The following is a 22294-nucleotide window of genomic DNA, read 5'->3' on the forward strand; positions in this document are numbered from 1 at the left end:
CACAAATAGACACTGTGCACACATTCACACTCCCCAAACATACTCTATATCCCAGGTCTGGGTACCCCTGCCCCCAGATCGGCAAACTGTACTCGGACCCAGGAGATGTAACCCTTCTCTCTGGGGTGGAGGAAAGCAGACCACCTCCTTATCTGCAGTAGCAGGGAGGACCCGCATCCCAGACCCCAATCCGACGGCCAGCACCTCCTCCCAGCCCCCCAGCCCCAACTGATGCCCTCAGACGTTGGTGTGTTGATGGTTCTTTGTGTCTGGGGCTGGGCGCTCATGTATGTACCGACTCACTCCTGGTGGCCGATTGGTGGGGCCTGGCGCCTGTGGCCCGGCTGGGCCCCTTCCGGGGGGTAGGGTGACCTCAGGCCTCTGACCTCTGGGCCTGGGGCCCGGTCCTCTCTGGCACAGCTGGCTGCCGGCAGAGCCCGCTTGCACGTCACTGCAACCCTCTCTGGCTTCTGCTCCGTGGCTGCTGGGTGACCTCTCATTTGGGGTTCTCCTCAGCTCTTCCCAGGAGGGTGGCACGATTGCCCCCCTGGTGGTCCTCCTTGGGTCCTCGTATTCTGGGGCCTCTGGATGTCTGGGGCCTGAATCTCCTCCATACCTGCTTCATGCCCTGGGGGACGGGGCTATGGCTCCCCACACTCCCTAGCAGATCGTTACATGGAGAAACCTTTGGAATACAAGCGTGCTGATGCACACAGGTGTGCACACGGGTGTTCACAGACGCGGACTACACCTTTCTTGGCTGCTACCTCAAAGCACCTTGTGCGCTGTCGATCTTGCATACTGCACAATAACATATAATATTTAGTATCTACTGTTATCTACTGTTAGCTAGTTTATTGAGATGGTGTTGTATTTATTATGTTGCTCTTTTTTGTTTGTTTTCTCTTCTGTTTTTTCTTATCTCCATGCAGGTGATCCAGGTGTTTTGTTTGTTTTTCTTTTTTCTTTTTTTCTTCCCCCCTTCCTCCGTTCTCTATTTTTCTTTCTCTCCCTCTCTTTCTTTCATTCTTTCTCCCTGTCCTATCCCCCAGTCATGTCTGTCCCGTCTGTAACAACAGAAAATCAAATCAAATAAATACATAATTATAATAAAGGTCAATCAAATGGATCAATATGGCAAGGCCATGATAATCCACTTGGTAAAGTAAATCTGCTTGGCATCTTTCTTGCCCTTCAGGCAACAATTCTGATGGCTAAAGATCCAAACAGGACAGGCAGAAAGAAAAAAGAAAAAAAAAAGAAACAAAAATCAGGTAAAAAAAATCTGGTAATTCCTTGTTTTTACATTCATCGGGTCCCAATATCAAAGAGAAATAAAAAATGCATGCCGTGGAAGAGTTTGGGTCTCAGGAGGTTAAGGAATAATAAGTGATTTTTGTTAAAATAATAGTGGTGCTGGCTGAGGTGTTTCTGTGTGGAGTTTGCATGTTCTCCCCGTTTTTGTGTGGCTTCTCTGTGGGTACTCCGGCTTCCTCTCAGAGTCCAAAGACATGCATTTAGTGGGGATAGGTTAATTGATAACACTAAATTGCCCATAGGTGTGAATGTGAGTGCGAATGGTTGTCTGTGTGTTAGCCCTGCGACAGACGGGCGACCTGTCCAGGGTGTACCCTGCCTCTCGCCCTAAGACAGCTGGGATAGGCTCCAGGCCTCCCCCACGACCCTGAAAAGGATAAGCGGGGGAGAATGAATGGATGGAATAGTGGTGCTCTCTGAGAAGAGTGAAATTCTTGTCCAGGTTTATGGAGAGGTTGTTGAACAACCATTGGCTGATCCTGTGGATTCCTGTGTGGTTCATCTGTAAGCTGTGAAACAACTGATCAATCTCTGTGGATATCAGAGCAGCCAATTAAAGCCATGGAACAGAGATCCGTCCAGCTCTAGACAGCATGTCGATAGCTGTGACAAAGCAGTGACAGGCTGTGCCATTTTTAGGTCGATAATGCTCTAGATCTGCATGAACTCCCTGTGATAAAATGCTCCACATTTCTCCTCTAATGAGTCAGTCAGTCATTGTGTGTGTGTGTGTGTGTGTGTGTGTGTGTGTGTGTGTGTGCGTGTGTGTGTGTGTGTGTGTGTGTGTGTGATATTAGTAATATGCATTCTGACTTGTATTGGTGCTCAAAGCCCTTCTAATCAATTCCTGTTCACATAAGTTGTTTCTAAATACCAAAATAAAAATAAATTACCTTTTTCTAATGATTTGACTTAAATCAAAAATATCATGTGGAAAGATGTGAAGGAGTTCTCAAGTAAAGAGAAACGTAGTACTCAGAAAATCAGACTGCACTTGCAATAGGCTCTTTAATAATTTATCAGTTGATGTTGTTGATGACATGACTCTACAGCATTGAAACAATGCAATTTTTTGAAGATGGACTACAAAAAGTGCATCTTAGGCTTCCTCACCTCATGTGTTCGCATTGGGTTGTTCCATGCGGGTCGTATAAAAGCATAAAAGAAAGCAAAAACCCACATCATTAGGCTTAAAGTTAAATAAAAAAGTAATATACAGCCTGTAAGGTTAAATTAAATCCTTGTCACACTGAGATTAGCCCCTCACACTTTCTCTTCTAGCTGGAGTGATGATCCGGTGTAAGACTATGGCTTTTAACATTTGTGATTGAAGTCAAATTAATCAGTGATAATCCTAAAGGCTGGCAATACAGCAAAGCTCAAACTGGAGAAATAACTAATACATACTAAATTATGGTAAACCTTGAATTCACTTTGATCATTTTAATATAGCGCTTGATATTTATTCATGCAGCATTTGCACACAGAAATCTGTTCTTCAAACAACACAACAACTTTCTAAGAAGCAGAGTTTATTGCAGCAGCATAATGTTCAGAGTTCACCTGATGTGGCCTTTCACTGGAGATTCAAAACATATCAGCAGGATATGGCATAAAACAGAAAACAGATTACTAACTAATATTCAGTCATGTTTACAGTTTGCTTTCATTAATGGCCTAATAGTGCTTGTAATGGAGAATAGGGATTCCATTAACCTACATTTTTACTAGTTCATCAATGACTGATACTGGAAGCTAAGTATACACACATTTATTGTTTGGTGATTCTTTACTCAGTTTATTTGATATTCTGGGAGTATTAGCTTAGTGAGTTTATGGAAGGTGAGGGAGCAGAGGTGGACTGGCTGTCCCACCTGTGTTGGAAAATAAAATAATCATAACTCTTCACACGGTCTAATTATTTGTCTTGTAAGACTAAATTCTGTGTTACATAGTTTGTTGTGGAGCAAAAAAGTTCAAGGAGCTCAGTGTGCTAGCCGTATATCTTCTTTATTTTTATACAGTATAGTCCAGTGCATTTTATGTTTAAGAAAGTTATCTGTATTGATAATAATTTAAAATTTGCAATACTTCTTAAAAGTATTGTGTAATGGAAGCATGCACAAGGTTAAAAAAGCACCGGTCTTAGTACAGAACTTGGTGGAAGTCACAAGCTCTGAGTGACTTTTGTTTTCATGGAAAACTTTTTTTGTGAATTGGTGCAAAGAGCTACAGGAGCCTCCCTGAATCATGACCTTTTTCAGAGAGGCAGCAGTTAGCCTGCAGCATAATAAACAATATCAACTTATGTGGGAGTTAAGTCAACACAGCTGCCCTCCGTTGTATTGGCCTTTGTAAAGTTAATACCAATATTAATTTAAATGTGGTTGGTGCATTTTCAGGTGGGCATTAACTGTTATGTAATAAAATGCTGTCAGGATCTGCAACACTTTAAGTTCACCCAGTATATTTACAATTTCTTCATTAAATAGTTTACTGACACTGACAGGTTAGCCAATATGAATTATTCTCATTTAATTGTCCCATTTAACAGCTTCACTTTAAGTAGTGGTATTCATTTTCATTATGTTCATATGAATGACCTCTCTAGCTTAGGTGAATGGGGAGCAGACACAGTGTGTAAGGAAGCAGCTTTAGAGAATGCAAGTTTGCCTCCGTGTTGTCAGAGCTCACGTAGGTGGGATTCAGGCTGTCTCTCCTTTTAAACCAGGTTTTCCAAAACAAACATCTCAAATTGTCTCTGCATAACTGTCTGTGAATTATCTGTAACATTAAAAAAATGATCTGACACTCTAGATTTGACATGCAATTCAAAAAGTCACCAGACCAATTCGCTTACAAAAAGTGTGTCACTGATCATAAAATGTGGATTTTATGATTCACAAAGAATTAAGTGATGGAATGGTTGACCCCATTCAGTGGACTTCACCTTCTGCAGTACAACGTGTACGACCCCTACAACCCCTCAGAGACCCTGATCAAATTTGTAAATGTATGACTTTTCACCAACTCAAGACATTGACTTTTTTAAAACTCATTATAGAATTTTACCCTCTGATACACCGCATGCTTTAATCCTCTGACCTTTTTGCCCGGTTGACTTGGATCTGTTCTTTACTCTTTCCATTCCTCCATGCAAAGTGAATAGTGTAGTTTGTAATTGTCTGTATTGATTATAGCATGTTGTGTCTGTCTTGCATGATAGGATTCTAATTATTCCCAGCAGCCTTGAGCTGAAAATTAGCACTGACACTGTGACTACAGTAACTTCAACTCGTAATGACTGCACTGTCTTGGAAGAGTGTACAGGTTGTGTGCCGTATTCATCTATTTATTCATCCAGAATGAGTTGACTAGTGCTATTTTGTAGCAGCGCCCTGAATTACACCTTGTGGGTAACCCCACAGCTGAGCATATTTCTAACGCTGTTTGATTTTTTCTAAAAGCAACTCTTTGACCATTAAGGTTGGCTTTGTGTCTGGTTATCACAAATTAGTCACACACTTCCAGATTATATTCAAACAACCTCACAATGAGAATCACTGCAACCCTTATGAACTGATAAAGCCAATGCTACTTTGTGTCAATTCTTCCCAGTGTTCTACTTAAGAAATCTTCAAAATATGCAGAAAACATCTCATGTTATTGTGATCAGGCAATGAAACATTAAGCTAATAGCACAGTATTATAAAGTAGCAAGGAATTGACCTCAACGGCTTTTATAGCTCAAAATTGTGTGCCTTCGAATGTATGCCTTCAACCCTACAATTACATGTAAAAAATTTAAAATGCAAGCTTAGGTAGTGGCTGAAGAGAAAAGCTGTCAGGATAATCTCCAGAGCATGCTGCTATAAGCCCTGAAGCAGCGTCTTCTGCAAATGCCACTGAAAGCAGTACCACGGACATGAGTGTCATCCTCTCATTGGTTTGTGTAATTATTCTACAAAGGTGTCACATTTAATTTGACAGTGATACGACGGTGTTTGGGAATGCTGTGCACAACATCCAGAACTTCTACAGCTTAATTGCGGCTCTATTTATGAGAACATATTTGTTGTTACTAATTGCAACTCTTACATTTTAATTACACTGAGCTAAATTAGCTTTGCTAGTTGAGCTCATTGTTGTGAAAAACTTGTCATTCAAAGACAATATTATCAGCTCCAAAAGATTTTAAAGCTTGGTTGCAGCTGCATACTCGAAAACACTTTTCTGAAGCAAAATGGACTACACTGTAAAAGACTTCATATTTTATAAGCATTTTAATTATTACTAGGATTGTTATTGGACAGTAGAAATGAAAGGGAAGTCTTGGAATAAAAACTTGATAAATTAAGTACGTAGTAACAATATTGCCTTGTAAATGAATAGAAAAGAGTGAAGAAAGTCAGATGACATAAAAACAAAGGCCTGTTGTTGAGCATTTAACGGCTATATACTTTTAGTCTGCTTTCACATTGTTTTAGTTTTATGTAAGTATCAAGTATTATGGCATGGGATATGCATTTATTTACTTTAGCAACTTCACTCATGTTTTCATCTGGTTATTACAGAATTTGCATGATACTGTGTTATGGCCTAGTTAAAAGTTTAATAAATTGAAAAAAAAAATTATTTTTACTCATAAACATTGATTAGAGTGTAATTACTTCTTCAGACAAATTGATGCATTCTCATGAACTTAGAATTTATCCATTAAAAATACACAGATGAGGGAGCTGGTTTGTGGAAGACACTGTTGCGACGCTATCTTGAATACAATGGGTGAGATGGACGGCACTGTTCTGCCTAATTGGGTTTTATGTATGTGGCTAAATATTGAAAATTTGTAGTATGCTTGTAGCACACAAAAACATAAATATAATATAATATAAAAGTATAAATAAGTTATTTTAACCCCGATATTGTCGCAATTTTTTATTGGCAGCAGCTTAGATATGCAACACTCCCATGTCCGTCTCAATCTTCCAGGTAAGGAAATTCCAGAAATCCCATTTTCAGCTGGAAAATGCAAAGTCCAGATGAAAAGAACCAGCTTTCTTGGAGTCAGCTAAACAAAAATACCATCTGATTATAAGTTTTGTTAGGCTCAAGTCTCCTAAAAATCACACTTTCCCTTTAATAAATAGTGTGATTCTATGAGAGTTTGTTTGTTTGTTCAAACAAAGTTTTATTAATGCTGGCTAACAGTAGCTAACAGTGGCTAACAGTAGCTAACAGTGGCTAAAACAGCAGTGCTTACTGACATCGAAGTTTAGGACATCCTAAACAACCCGTCTCCGTATCGATGGCATCAAACAGAAGTGACCTTCACTGACTTAAATCACCTTGTATCGATACTTTCAGCTGAAAATATGGTCACATACTGTATTGCTGATATATATGTATAGCTGAGGTAAACTGCTGACTGACAGCCTACACTCGTCACAGATGAAAGGTGGCCAGATTGTTTGTCCTGGAGTTACACTTTCAAAACAAGTTACTTTTGGCTTGACATATTTGAGGCGAGTTATTACTTCACACCACTGCGAGCCTTCAAACATCAAACCGATTTGAACCTTAGCAGTAACGCGTGCAATGCAATCCTGTTTGTGTATTAATCACCAGAGGATGTCACAAAAAAAGAGATGAAAGAGGCAAAACCTTGTACAATAGTCAAGGGTTATAGTGGGCTGCTTTTATTTTGTTTTATTTATTTTTTTTGGCACAACACCGCAACAACCGCAGGTGTCCATAAGTTGCAGTTGGACCACTCAATCAAAATTATTGTGAGTTGTGATTCTTTTCTCCACGATGAGCCATTTCAACCGATTTGAGGTATTTTTTTAGGCTACTCATTTTCCTGTTTAGAGTCAAAGTCACCCGCGACAATGCAGGAAACAGAAAATAGAGATTTTTTTTTTCACTACTTAGAATTAAAATTTAGGCTAAAATAAAAATTTGTATTCCCATGTATTATATTATTTATCATTACATTAATATAACAAAAATAGCTGGCACCTTGAGACAACTGTTGTTGTGATTTGGTGCTATATAAGTAATTGAACTGAAATGAATTGAATTGAATAGAAGCACGTCCTCCGAAGAGCTACTTTTTACTTTCTTACTTTGAGTACATTTCATGAATCAGTACTTCAGCGTTTACTGGAGTATTTTTAAACACTCTTATTTGTACTTCTACTTCTATGTCTGTACCCCCCGATCCACACATATAGTGGTTACAACCTGCCACTACCAACTGCCATACCTTACATTTATCAGAAGATGCACATCAACTTGACTTACAGCAGAAATAGTGAGTTGTTGTGAAAAGACTGCTATATTTCTCCACAGGAACTCCCTGCCTGCCTGAAGTTTTTCCTTTTTCAGTGCGACAAGGAAAAGATGACAGAAAAAAAATGACATTAGACTGAATGGATGGGTAATTAGGTTCATGGTGAGGGTGTGTCTAGAAACCTTTACAGTTCAAGATGCAGCTGTTCAAGATGATGTGTTCTCTTTTTAAAAGGTTTTTGAAAGCATTGGCTGAGGTTTCCTGAAATGAGTACACACCTACTAAAGATTTGAAACCTATAACTTAAGTGTTAAAAAAAAATAGTGAAATGGGAAGGAAAATAACAAAACGTTCTGAAAAATATGAAAAAGAAGAGGAATTAAGAGCAATACAAGTGATTTTATGGCTAAGTGTGTGACAATGAGTGAGAACAGCGTTTTTGAAAAGAAGAAAGCACAATTGCAGTGATGGGGGAATATACTTTAGATCCTTTCTGTCTTTGCTTCCTCCCATCACGTCTGAAGGAGGGGATGAGTCCTTAGCGGAGTCTACACCATATCAGCCGTGACAGAATGTCATTAACTCCACACCCACTCAGATGTCATTCTCTTTGTTGTGTTTTGAGCCCAGTGGCACCACCAGACAGAAGCAAATAGATTCATGCCCCTGGATAAAATAAAATCTGATTCCTAGCTGACTGATGGAGTAAAGCCTTTTCCTGGCATCCACAACAAAGTGTGCTTTCTGAGGAAATATCAGCCATCCATCACCATCTCCACAAGTCTGAGAAGCTAAATTAATGGTGACCTTATGAGTGAATGCATGAGAGTCCTCTCCTGGGTCTGACTGGGAAAAGGTGTATGCGTGTGTGTGTGTGCGTGTGTGTGTGTGTGTGCATGCGTGTGTGTGTGTGTGTGTGTGTGTGTGTGTGTGTGTGTGTGTGTGTGTGCATGCGTGCATTTTAAGTACTAAAAAGTGTCCATGAAAGAATAATGAGCTCCTCCAAATGATGCATCAGTCCCCAGTGGCTCTGAGATACAGAGTAATCCAATCTTTTACGCAAGGAATATTGGTGTGACATTTCAGCAGAAAGCAATCGCCACCATCTGTTTCAAACAGACAGCATTGCTCCCACCTGTGGTCCCAAGAGCGCTGGTGAGAGCATCACAACAGTCTCCCAGAAGGTGGGTTGCTTAAAGGACTGCAGAGGTCCTGTTGTTGTGTCTTCACTCCACTGCACTCTCCTTAAGCCTCGACACAGGCTGGGCTATGGGTACTCAGTGCGTCGCTGCACACAGAGATGTGGCTGGAATACAGAATACAACAGTGTTATGGAGGAAAGCTAATCCAGAACCAGAACCAGCATATTTAGAAATGTTGCAGTGGACACACCAGCTGAACAGCGGCGGTCTCTGTGGGATCGAGCTTACTTAGGTGTGTTTGCTCAAATGGAGTTGACATGCAGCCCAGACTAATAGATTAGAAGGGCCTGGGTGAGCAAATCTCTCTGTCTCTTTCTCTCCATTGCTCCCTTTTCTTCCCCACCAGTGAGCCTATTTGATGTGACAGAGCTTGGAAGTTTGGATTTTGAACTTGACTGTGTGACTGTGTCTGCAGTGCCAAGGACATTATTTTGCAGTTAAATAAAGGGACTTTTGCCCCTTTTATTTGGCTGCACACTCTCTATGACACATCAGTTCATTATGATTTGTAGCATATGGTTTATGTTGATTTTAAGTCAAGATAATGTTTATGAAGCAGCTCGTAAAACCACTTTAACAACTTTTATACTGTTACAACCTCCATAAAAAAATTCTAAAAGCACAATAAAATATATATATATGCATATACTATTCCACACTCACATTAGCAGTTACAGTATTTGGCTCATAGGAAGCTATAATGATCCATAATGGGAAGCTATCCATCTGTATTCTTCAGCTGTTTTCTCATATTCACACCCCTGTTGCCTCCAGTGGGATTGCAACGAACACGAAGCAGCATCTCCCAGCTGGTCCCTCTTTCATCATAGGTTGCTGAATCACCCACATCCACTGTAACAAAACCTTCTCACACTCATTATATCCCTTGTTTGTTGAGTCTGTATGTCCTCCACTTGTCACTAGATAGATAGATAGATAGATAGATAGATAGATAGATAGATAGATAGATAGATAGATAGATAGATAGATAGATAGATAGATAGATAGATAGATAGATAGATAGATAGATGGTTGTGTAAAAAAACGTTGACATATTTGCCGTTGTAATTTACAATATAAATGTTTGTCGCACTACCCCTCAGAGCTAAAAACATCATTTAAATCCATATGCAGAATAATTTAATCACCAATTATGAAAATGATTTATATTATTCAGCAATAATAAATTATAACAACTTTGTAAGAGTGACTATACTTGCATATTACACTCTAATTTCCAGATATATCACTGTCATTCCAATACTATCATTTTCCATTACATCTAATTTACTGGGAAATAACTTTTCAGCTGTCTATTTGAAGTCAGTGACATTCAGTTTTGGGACAGCAAATAACTGCTAGCATCCGCTAATGTTCATATTAACTTAAATTAAACACATTCATTGCCTTGGGATAAAGAGGACAGTGTTTATTTGATAAATGAAGGTTTAAAATGGCAACAAGCTGTCTTTTAAAAAAAATAAACAACACAGAAACCTTTTGACCAACAATTGCCAGCTGTGACTAACATTTATTGGACATAAAGAATCATAGGGCACCTCTACATTTACCTTGGCACACAAACCACCTACACTAGTAGCTAACCTGAGATTAGTTAAAATGAAAAGTATACAGCCACTCCACCAAACGCAGAGAGGCAGGCCAAAGCTCAGTTTGTTTCTATAATCAGTCTCATTTAGCCAGCGCGGTCCCCACAGAGCAGCTGCAGCACAGTATAATTCTAACACAGGTGGATTTCAAAGGCAATTAAGCACACCAGACAAGTTACATCACTGCATTTATAACAAATCTGGCAATTATCACCATTCCCTAACATGATGGTGGGATGAATGTAGCCCTTAGTATTTAGCAAGTTGATGATCCAGTAAGATAGATGGAGCAAAAGCGGATTTAAAAAGAGAAAAGGGCTGCCATACTTGTGAACAGAAATAGACTCATTATGCTATTATATTCACATCATGTCTCACAATATGCTATCACAGCCCCTGTTATTTTCAGGAAATCAGTTTTCATGTCGCACTCCTCGCATGTTGTGTGTGTTGTCTCTTGACAACTGCTCTGATGACACATTCCACCAACAGCTGAAATTTTCTTTTTGTCCGTGATCTGTATTCGTGTCTTTTTTTCTTCGTCTCCTCTCGTTGAGTCAAAACACATATTTCCTTGTGCCTGTGGCCCTGACTGACGTAAGTCATTCCACCATTTCTTTGTCTTTATTTAAAGTGAAGAATAGCTTTAGTGCCTCTATGCATCTTACAGATAGTTTTCACCACGCTGTCAAAAGCCTGTGGTTGAAGAAATCTCAGTAGCCATGCACATTCATTCACATTTTCTATGTTATTGATGCAACATTTTCTACATAATTGTTTTGTTTTTGTTTTTTCTAAAAGTGCACACATGAGATGTCAAGGTTTTCTCAAGGTGTTACTGACGTCATCCTGTTGGGCTCAGGTGGACTGGCACCCAGGCTCTCAGACACCCTCCTGTTCAAGCTTTACAAATCAAACTGTCTACACCCATGTCCTTGGCACGTCCCTGAGGAAATTGATTATGGAAGGAAGAAGTGGCACACGCATGCACGCACACAAACACACACTAACTCTGCACATACTTGAAAAAATACGTGGCCACACAAGCACATAAAGAGACACAGACAGAAAAGTAATCTATATGTATCTCCTCTGACTTTGAACTTTGAAAAAGTCCGATTGAGTCTGTCTTTTTGACTGGACCCCTTGTCTCCCAGATCCACCTGTAATAATGGGTTCAATCTAACTCTGTCACCTACGGGAGTTGCTGTGCCTGAGGAACAGCTGTAGTTTAATTTACCTTGAGCTGTGTATGTGTATTGACATTAATGTTCTTGCATTTCTGCATGTTAGGAGACTTTCCGTTTCTATGTGTTAATGAGAATATTCATTGTCTTCCCTCATCAATAGCCATTGGGAGACGGTGCCTGCATACAGAGATGCCATCTCACGCTGAGCTTTTTTGTGTTAGCCATCGCTTTATTGGGTTTCTCACTACCAGGGCCACTGATTTAGCCACACTGCTACTGAAATGCAGTGTGGCACTACAGGCAGAGAGAAGTGTAGTGACATGTGTGAATTATGAGTCAACAGAAATTAAGGCATTGTCTGTGTGCCTGTGTGTACATGCATATATGTGTGTCTGTTTTTCCAAGACCTCTTTTTAGACCTGGATGATTTCATGCATGATATCATAGGTGTGTGCAGTCTATTACTGTGGTTCTCAAAGGCCTTTGGGGTAATTACACAGAGCTGCCTTCCAGGGAATCTGCAGCATATGAAAAATGATGTTCAGTGTGCTGTAGCTCTAGTAGAAGAATCCATGGCCTGGCTGGAAAAGTAGGGATGTGCGCAGATGGTCATATAAATGAAAAGTTTCTGGAAATATCCAGGAATGGATATAATAATAAACAAAAACTACAGCACCGCTAGAAGCCATATTTTTCCGTTTGGCTCTGTGAAATCTCTCAAATGTCAGATTTGCTCTTGAAAAGTCCTGAAATAAACAGCATGTTATAATTAAAGTGTTTTCCTCTCAGTGCTGCCTCTGTGCCATCCTGGCAAACCTGCCAAGGTACACCATTACCCTTCTTGGCTGCGGAGAACAAAACTGCATTTACAGTCCTTTCAAGCTCTTTAAACAAGACAAGACATGAGGCTCCAATAAAAATGTGGGAATTGATTTTCATAACAGTCTTTGGTAAAAGGTAACACTCCCCGGGTGTTCGATTGGCCCATTTTGTGCTATTCATTAAAATTCAGTGGGAACACCATTGTGATTTAAATCCAGAAACATCTGTCTCTGTGGATGAGTCACTTAACAGTAGCAGACTGAAGACTCTGTTAAAAAGAAGACACATTGATGGGTTGTCTTTCAGAAGTGGTTATTTTAGTGATTGAGAGTTTTCCGGTGGAGGACCAGCACCAGTTATAGTAGCACAACATTTTGTGTAAGGTCACAAATCGTTATGATGTTATATATTTTTCAGAAATGTTCATTTAGGCTTCAGGAGAATGAATATAATCCAAGGTTGCAACAGTCTAGAATAAACTGAAATAATCTGACTGACATATTTTGTGTGTGTTAATTACTCCATGTGGAAAAAGCAACAAGGAAGCTTAAAGGAATTAAGATGACAACAGTCGGTTCAATGCACTTAGTAAGGTAAGGTAAAGACGCTACAATAATACAGTGAAAACCCCAACTATCAGAGGACCCTCTATGAGCAAGCACTTGGTGACAGAGGGAAAGAAAAACGCCGTTTTAACAGCAAAAACCTCCAGCAGAAGCAGGCTCAGGGAGGGGCAGCCGTCTGTAGCGCTGCCTTAGTGGAGGTTTTTTAAACTGCAAAAAACCTAAGCTTTAACATATTTGTGATAATTTGGTGTAAACTTGGTGTATTTGTGTTGGTACTTGGTTTAAATTGTAGCTGGTCCATAGAGAGTCCATAAATTCACTACCAGTTAAATTCTAGAAGTAAGTCTACAAATTTTGTTCTTCAATTGCATTTTTTGTGGCTTTTTAGGACTCGACAAAAAGGAAACGATTAAAACTAAAATGTAGTCTCAAAATTAAATGTCAGCAGAGTTCATAATGCAGAGTCCAAACATGAAAAATATCTCCCTATTATTTCCCACAACCCCGAAACATCAGTTTGATTACAATTTCTAATCCTTTCATTAAAAAAACAAACAAAAAAAAAAGCAATCAGCCATCCTTAACCATTACCTGGGTTTGATGTTATCATGAGATCTGTATGTGATAATTAGCTATGCTGCGATCCATGTAATGAAAGATTATTTTTGGAGATGTTCACAGATCACACATGGTGGGAAGTATGGAGGGAGAAAGAAACATGCACGCAGAAAAGATCCAATCTTCCCACACTGTTTAAAGCAAACGGATAGTAGCAGATGGTAATGTGCAACAACACGGAACGCCTGCTTAGTAACAGAGTTTTATTTCACCAATACAGAGCAGCCTGGAGATGAGCCTCGTGCTGCCAGCTTCGATAAGTTCCCCATTAGACTCGCTGTGTGGTGTGTTTGTGTACAGTACGTTTGCACATGCACACTGGGAAGCACGTACACCATTTAGTTCTGATTCCCTGTCGGCGCTGCATTAATAAGCATAATATTCTTCCCAGATTTCCACAACCTTTTTTATGCTCATCTTCTCTTGTCTTTGTTCACAGCTCGTGTGAAAGGAACCAAATGAGCACGCTCATTTAACTTTATAAGAAGCTCATTTACAGTGGGGCAAAAAAGTATTTAGTCAGCCACCGATTGTGCAAGTTCCCCCACTTAAAATGATGACAGAGGTCAGTAATTTGCACCAGAGGTACACTTCAACTGTGAGAGACAGAATGTGAAAAAAAAATCCATGAATCCACATGGTAGGATTTGTAAAGAATTTATTCGTAAATCAGGGTGGAAAATAAGTATTTGGTCACCTCAAACAAGGAAAATCTCTGGCTCTCACAGACCTGTAACGTCTTCTGTAAGAAGCTTTTCTGTCCCCCACTCGTTACCTGTATGAATGGCACCTGTTTGAACTCATCATCTGTATAAAAGACACCTGTCCACAGCCTCAAACAGTCAGACTCCAAACTCCGCCATGGCCAAGACCAAAGAGCTTTCGAAGGACACCAGGAAAAGTATTGTAGACCTGCACCAGACTGGGAAGAGTGAATCTACAATAGGCAAGCAGCTTGGTGTGAAAAAATCAACTGTGGGAGCAATCATCAGAAAATGGAAGACATACAAGACCACTGATAATCTCCCTCGATCTGGGGCTCCACGCAAGATCTCATCCCGTGGGGTCAAAATGATCATGAGAACGGTGAGCAAAGATCCCAGAACCACACGGGGGGACCTGGTGAATGACCTGCAGAGAGCTGGGACCAAAGTAACAAAGGTCACCATCAGTAACACACTACAACAGCAGGGAATCAAATCCCGCAGTGCCAGACGTGTTCCGCTGCTGAAGCCAGTGCATGTCCAGGCCCGTCTGAAGTTTGCCAGAGAGCACATGGATGATACAGCAGAGGATTGGGAGAATGTCATGTGGTCAGATGAAACCAAAGTAGAACTTTTTGGTATAAACTCAACTCGTCGTGTTTGGAGGAAGAAGAATACTGAGTTGCATCCCAAGAACACCATACCTACTGTGAAGCATGGGGGTGGAAACATCATGCTATGGGGCTGTTTTTCTGCCAAGGGGACAGGACGACTGATCCGTGTTAAGGACAGAATGAATGGGGCCATGTATCGTGAGATTTCGAGCCAAAACCTCCTTCCATCAGTGAGAACTTTGAAGATGAAACGAGGCTGGGTCTTCCAACATGACAATGATCCAAAACACACCGCCCGGGCAACAAAGGAGTGGCTCCGTAAGAAGCATTTGAAAGTCCTGGAGTGGCCTAGCCAGTCTCCAGACCTCAACCCCATAGAAAATCTGTGGCGGGAGTTGAAAGTCCGTGTTGCTCGGCGACAGCCCCAAAACATCACTGCTCTCGAGAAGATCTGCATGGAGGAATGGGCCAAAATACCAGCTACTGTGTGTGCAAACCTGGTAAAGACCTATAGTAAACGTTTGACCTCTGTTATTGCCAACAAAGGTTATGTTACAAAGTATTGAGTTGTATTTTTGTTATTGACCAAATACTTATTTTCCACCCTGATTTACGAATAAATTCTTTACAAATCCTACCATGTGGATTCATGGATTTTTTTTTTCACATTCTGTCTCTCACAGTTGAAGTGTACCTCTGGTGCAAATTACTGACCTCTGTCATCATTTTAAGTGGGGAACTTGCACAATCGGTGGCTGACTAAATACTTTTTTGCCCCACTGTAAATCAGAAGTCCTTTGATCAAAAGGAACTCTTTTGATTTAATGATTAACATTGAAATAAAATAATAACCAAACCTTATTACCAAGTACACCTCTAAAAGCGTTGATGATTACATGTCAGACAAATTACAAGAAAAAAATAAATCTCCCTCTAATGCAACTGTTCCTTTCACAATGTTGAGTCACAGGTTTCAGTCACGATGATGGTTGGACTGGATGTTTAAGCTCTGCTGGTTACTGGAAATGAGGAAAGCAGATTTTATTTTGCCACGGTCGCCCTCTAATGACCTGAGCTGCTTCCTGTACTGTGAGCCAGGCAGGCTGGGGGCCTTTCTTACATCTATCACCACAGTCAGAGGGTAATGATACAGGCGAGCCAAGGGGAGGCAGCTGAAGGGCCAGACATCTCCATCTTCCTTCTCAGGAGTCATGCTGACCTACACACACACACACAAACACACACACACACACACACACACACACACACACAAACACACACATACAAAACCCAGACACTTGGATGACATTGTGCAAATCTACTCTCTTTATTACTGTTTCTCCTTGGCCCGCAGTCCTGGAGTACATTTATACATTTCAATTTTCTCTCAGATTCTATAATTACTTTCTTCTCCCTGAGATGGAAAAGATTGACTGTTGTTCTTATTTTGGGTTGGCCCTTTGTTGATATGTTAAAATGTCACCCGCTGTCACTGTGTACTCATTTACTGATTTTTCCATGCTGGTTGGGTGCTGCAGTGGCGTTTTGGATTTTGTCCCAGGGGGAAAAGTCTTTAAAGGTTTAGGAGTAAACAAAAGCAGACTGATATAATTGGACTCTGAGGGTAAATATTATTTCAAATGAGCTCCCCAGAAATCCTGGGAGAAGATGCTGGATATACGCAGGTTTCTCATTAGGATTTGAAATGTGAGCACAACTTTGTGGCTGAAATGCAGTGAAATGATCTCTGTGTCGCTCAGTTATTCTGCCAAATGTGTGCCATAACCTTATTTGTACACCTGAAAGCTCTTTGATATTTGAAGACATGTTTCATTATTTAAACTTGTACAATAATACATAATTCTTTAAAAAAAAAAAACATATTTTGGTATTGTTGGGATTATCCTTTACACCAGGTGATAGTGACTGAGCTGCAATGTGTGGTTTTTCTGTGCTCAGACTAATTAGTTATGAGCAGCAATATGTAAAATCCTTCTGCCTGTCTGCTCAAATTAATCTTGAGACAATGAATTTCAAATTATCTCTCTGCCACAGGAGCAAATGAGTCTGATTGTTCGAGTCACTGAAATGTGCATGCATGTATGAATTATTTGTACGATGAATAAAAACAAACAAAATACTGACACTGATTAAGTGACAATTTTACCAGTCACAGCTACACAATGATGTGGAGAGGATTCAGCTCAAAGCATTAATGATCATTTCTCATTTTAAGAACTGGTGTCAAAATAAAAATGGCCTTCAAATTAAAAAGATGGAAATCGATGCAGTTAACTGTTCTGAAATATGAAATGATGCAAAACTGACTTTTTCATCTGGTTACTTTTTGTTTGTTTGTTTATTTAAAGAGCTGCTGCCTACTTGTATCAAATAGCTCTTTACCCTTTAAACTGAAATCAATAACACTAAGTGAGTGTTCTCTGTTGAATTTCTGCTGCTGTTATTGCGTCCAGTGGGATAGCTCCTTATCGCAAATGCTGACCAGAAAAAGGGAGAGGGGTCCAAACAGCTGCATGCTCCCCCTGTGGGATCATAAAACTTGTTTTTATCTGGACACAGTAAGAAGAAGAGGGAGAAAAAAAGAAAGAAATATGCAGGTTTGTCACAGCCATTCATCTTCTGAGTTTACGGGCTGGAGACAAATTGCTTTCTGTGAAAAAATTAATTGAAACGTAGCACTGAGATAAGTAAAACTAGAACTTTATCTCTATAGTGTATTCTCCGGAGAGCAGTGATAACCATAAACTAACTACTGAACTTTCTCTTCAGTTCTCCCTTACTGTGGACTAACTTCTATTTTATGACCATAGTTTTATAGTCTTTTTAGAACATGTACTGATTAATATTTTAAAATTGTCTCTTGGGAACTGAAATGGTGATCCCATTAAAAAAAATCAAATCCTTAGCGAATAGATTTATTCAACATGTCAGCTCTGAATGGCTGTTGCCATGCCTGTCAAACTGTTTCAGATATTGTGTCAGTCACTTTGCTGCTATAAATCCCCCTTCCAACCCTCGGGCTTACATGTGTTCCCTCAATCAGGATCGGAGTTAGACCCTAACTCTCGTATTAAAAAAACAAGGAAGTATGTCATGTATTTTTCTGTTTGTTTGATTGTATATTTAATACACTTTGCTTTAACCACACATCTGAAGTACTGTTGCAACACCACAATTATACATCGAGACTCTTTTGAAAGAGATACAGTTACTTCAGACATACTTATACAACATGTATAGCTGGAAAGTGGACTACAGTGTGACACTGTAAACAACTACAGCATTCTTTGTCTTTTTCATCAGATGGGGTCAGATTTTTAGCCTGTTTGTTGAGCGGCTGTATTAGTGCACAGCGAGACGTGATGTTCAGGCTGTACATTTGCTTATTTTTTCATTGTGATAGACACAGAAATGAACACATTATTGCACTGAGCTACAGAGAGGCAAACGGTCAGACATCAGTGGAAGGAAACAGGCTCTCAGTCCAGAGAATTTCAGCACTCTGGAGAGCTCCTCGGTAGGCCACATGTATTGAACAGCGTCACCCGACCTGACTGACAGAGTGTCCTGTTTCAGTGTATTGATTCGTTTAAACTCTGTTCACTGGGTGAACTCCGGCTCATGTTTGACAAGCTCGCCATGAGGGATTTGACTTTGTGTGCGTAATAATTCCTCAGGTTGACCGAGGGCACCTCTTTTATCCCCTCGTCGAAGTCGCAGCTTCTCATTGCGATCTCCAGCTGTTTCTGTCTCTTGTAGAAGAGGGAGAATTTGTTGAAAATGAGCGTAATCGGAAGCACAACTACTAAGATCCCGGCCAGGATGCACGCAGAGGCGGTTAGTTTGCCGGCAATAGACACCGGCACCACATCACCGTATCCCACGGTGGTCATGCTGACCGTGGCCCACCACCAGCATGCCGGAATGGTGGTGAGATCCTCGTTATCCTCTTTCTCCACCGTGTAGGCCATTACGGAGAAAAACGACACCCCGACTGCCAAGTAGAGGAGCAAAAGCCCCACTTCTTTGTAGCTGTTCCTGAGTGTGGCTCCCAGGGAGCGGAGCCCCGTGGAGTGACGGGCCAGCTTCAAGATGCGGAAAATTCTCATCAGCCGCAGCACTTGCGCAACGCGTCCTAGATTTGCCAGTGCGGGGCTGCTCTCCACCACCAGGTTTATGAGAAGTGTCAGGTAAAACGGAAGTATGGACACCAGGTCTATCACATTTAACGGATGATCGAAGAAGTGCAGCAGATCTGGCGCCACAACGAACCTGGCCACCAGCTCCAGAGTGAACCAGCCGATGCCAAAATGTTCCACAGATTCGAAACGTGGGTCCTCTGTTGGCTGGCCTTCGCTGTCCAGCAGGCTGAACTCACTCATACTGTTCATGCACATAGTGGCTATGGAGCCGAGCACCACCAGGATGGAGAGGATGCTGATGATGCGGCTGGCCACGGAGTAGCCGGGGTTATCCAGCATCAACCAGATGCGCCTCCGTGCGCTCCCGAACAGCTGCTTATCAAACTTGGAGGCGTCGTTGTAAAACTCCAACAGCTCGTCAAAAGATGAAGTGGTGCTTCCTTCATCGCTGCGGTCATCCCAGTCTTCCCGGTCCTGGTCCATTTTCCTACAGTGGTAGGAGCTGCTGCAGCAGGAGTCGATGAAGAACTCGTTAATGCCCCAGTACTCGATCTCCTGACTGAAAGAGAAGATGCACAACTCTGCCATGACGTGCAGCCGCCCCGTGTTGTAAAAATTCAACACGTATGGAAAGAGCGCTGGGTTCCTGTCGAAGTAAAACTCTTTCTCCGTGTCGTCGTAGTCATCGCACAGTTCCAGGATGGACTCTTTAGACTGGCAGTGGAGCAGACGCGCGAGCCTCGTCTCGGGAAACCGGGAGAGAGTGTCCGACTGGAGACGTTTCTTGAAGCCGCCCACGTTGATGCGGATGGCGGCGTTTTCATCCGTGTGAGCCCCGCCGCACGGTTCCCCCAGGACCTGACCTGTCATATCTGGAGAGAGGAATACACAGAGACACACGAAACACAGAGAGACAGAAAGAATGGGCGACAGACGGCAGACACAAAGCGGAAAACACAAGAGGAAGTTTTTGTTTTTCGAACTGCAGTTTTATCAATTCACAGGCTAATAAACCTTGTTTTTAAATGTGAAAGACCAAAGTGATGAGCCTTTGTTAGAGCCACGTGGGTTCTATGAAATAAACGAGAAGAAAACAGGAAGGATTTCGGCTTTAGCCGCGCCGAAACAAAGACAACTGTAAGAACTTACTTTAAAGCGCGTCCAGTTCACCGAATCCTCCGGAAAGAAGACTCAACAGCATTTCAGCTCCAGTGATGGCACGTTTTAGTTTGTGGGTAACCTGCGCGCCTGCAACAAACGCCGAGACCTTTGTTCACTGGATTCCAGAGAAGCGGCTCTGTGCCAGGTTTATTTGGTAGAGGTGGACGCCTATTTCAAGCGCAGTCGGCGCGATATCAAATATAATTTCGCCTCCAGGCAAAGATCTTCAAATATACCCGAAGGCTTGTTGTAGATGGCAGCCCTTACATCCTTCATCCATTGGGCTTTCCCCCTCCTCCTGCTACAGGTATCGGCTACACTTATCACAGGAAATTCTGGGAACCATAGGAACTGATACACGCCCTGGCAGACGCTTTTATTTCTGCGAGGGAATTCCTCTCTCTCTCTCTCTCTCTCTCTCTCTCTCTCTCTCTCTCCTTTCTATCTGTTGCTGAGCAGCAACACGTAGCTCTCCCTCTGCACCGCCCTCCCGAAGTGATCTCAGCATCACTGTGCTGAAGGGCGAGGTGCAGATTCGGGTAGAGAGGGAGTAGCCAACCAACGAAGGCGCACACACAGGCAGACACAACATCACAATAACTGGAGAGTGGCTTTTTGGAGCCAGCAAATGTGGTAGCATATAGGTTTGATGTTGTTACCGTAATAAAAATAGACACACACACACACACACACACACACACACACACACACACACACACACACACACACACACACACACACACACACACACACACACACACACGGTATTCATATCTTGTGGGGACATTTAATTGACATAATGCTTTCCCTAGCCCCTTACTCTAACTCTAACCATGAAAAATGGATGCCTAACCCTAACCGTAACCGTAACCTTGTCACTAAAACCATATTTTGAGTCTTAAAAATCCCTTCAAACTTGTGGGGATTGGATTTTGACCCCCATAATGGCTGTTGGTCCCCACAAGTATAGTAAACTTCCAATTTTTGATCCCCACACAGATATAAATACACGCTCACAAACACACACACACACACACACACACACACACACACACACACACACACACACACACACACACACACACACACACCATTCAGCTAACATAAATGAAAAAACAAAGAAAACAAACAAAAATCTTTAAATGGCCAAAATATCCATAAATATGTCCTGATTTTTATGACTGCTATAGCTCCAGCCTCATTTCATGTGACTCGTTTTTGTCTTGCTAACTAGATAAATGCACACACCCTAAAATTCACTTTCCGATTTTGTAAGAATTCTCAAGGCCCAAACTGAGAAAGCCAAAGTAAGGCCTTCAGTTTCTAGTGCATCAAATTTCTAAAGCTCCATCAGCATCACAGAAGACACCAAAATAACAGACTGAGAAGAAACTATCATGATGAGTAAAATGAACTGGGTTTCCAAAATCTCGAGGCTGTCTGCTCATGTTAGGCTGAAATAGCCCTTTTTGAACTAGAGAGAAACCTTGTACGCGTCCTGAATGCCCTCTGTTGTTATTTTTGCGCAGATGTATGTAAGTAAGTAAGTAAGTAAAATTTATTTATATAGCACTTTTTAAGACAAAAACGCTGTTACAAAGTGCTTCACATGAAGACATGTCAAACAAACAATATAGCAACATAGAGGAAATATAAAAGCATATCAAACAAGCAATAGTACAATATAAATATAAAATAAAACAACATATTACGCATTAACATTACCCAAATGCCTGTCTAAACAGATGAGTTTTAAGCTGTTTTTTAAAAGAGGCCACCGTGTCGATGGTGCGTAGTGAGGAGGGTAAACCGTTCCACAGTATTGGAGCCAGGGTTTGAAAAGCGTGATCCCCCTTTGTTTTCAGACGAGTCCGTGGAATAGATAGACGACCACTATCAGTGGATCTAAGAGTCCGCTTCGGAGAATAGGGTTTGAGAAGCTCCGAGATATAGATGGGGGCCTCACCTTGTAGAGACATAAACGTAAAGGTGAGGATTTTAAACTTATATCTATACCCAATCGGAAGCCAAT

At 41.2% G+C, this 22294-nt stretch overlaps 1 protein-coding gene across 1 annotated transcript; it reads right to left on the reverse strand.

Annotated features, from left to right (window-relative positions):
* Positions 1–18057: 18057 nt before the first annotated feature.
* Positions 18058–20732, reverse strand: kcns2 (potassium voltage-gated channel modifier subfamily S member 2). The gene is made up of 2 exons (XM_026185545.1): positions 20251–20732; positions 18058–19973 (listed from the first exon to the last, which is right to left on the reverse strand). Exon 2 carries the CDS (start codon positions 19969–19971, stop codon positions 18532–18534), a length of 1440 nt encoding a protein of 479 aa, XP_026041330.1. The 5' UTR covers positions 19972–19973; positions 20251–20732; the 3' UTR covers positions 18058–18531.
* Positions 20733–22294: the final 1562 nt, after the last annotated feature.

The sequence above is a fragment of the Astatotilapia calliptera genome, chromosome 11 (assembly GCF_900246225.1).
Source record: "Astatotilapia calliptera chromosome 11, fAstCal1.2, whole genome shotgun sequence".
Taxonomy (NCBI): domain Eukaryota; kingdom Metazoa; phylum Chordata; class Actinopteri; order Cichliformes; family Cichlidae; genus Astatotilapia; species Astatotilapia calliptera.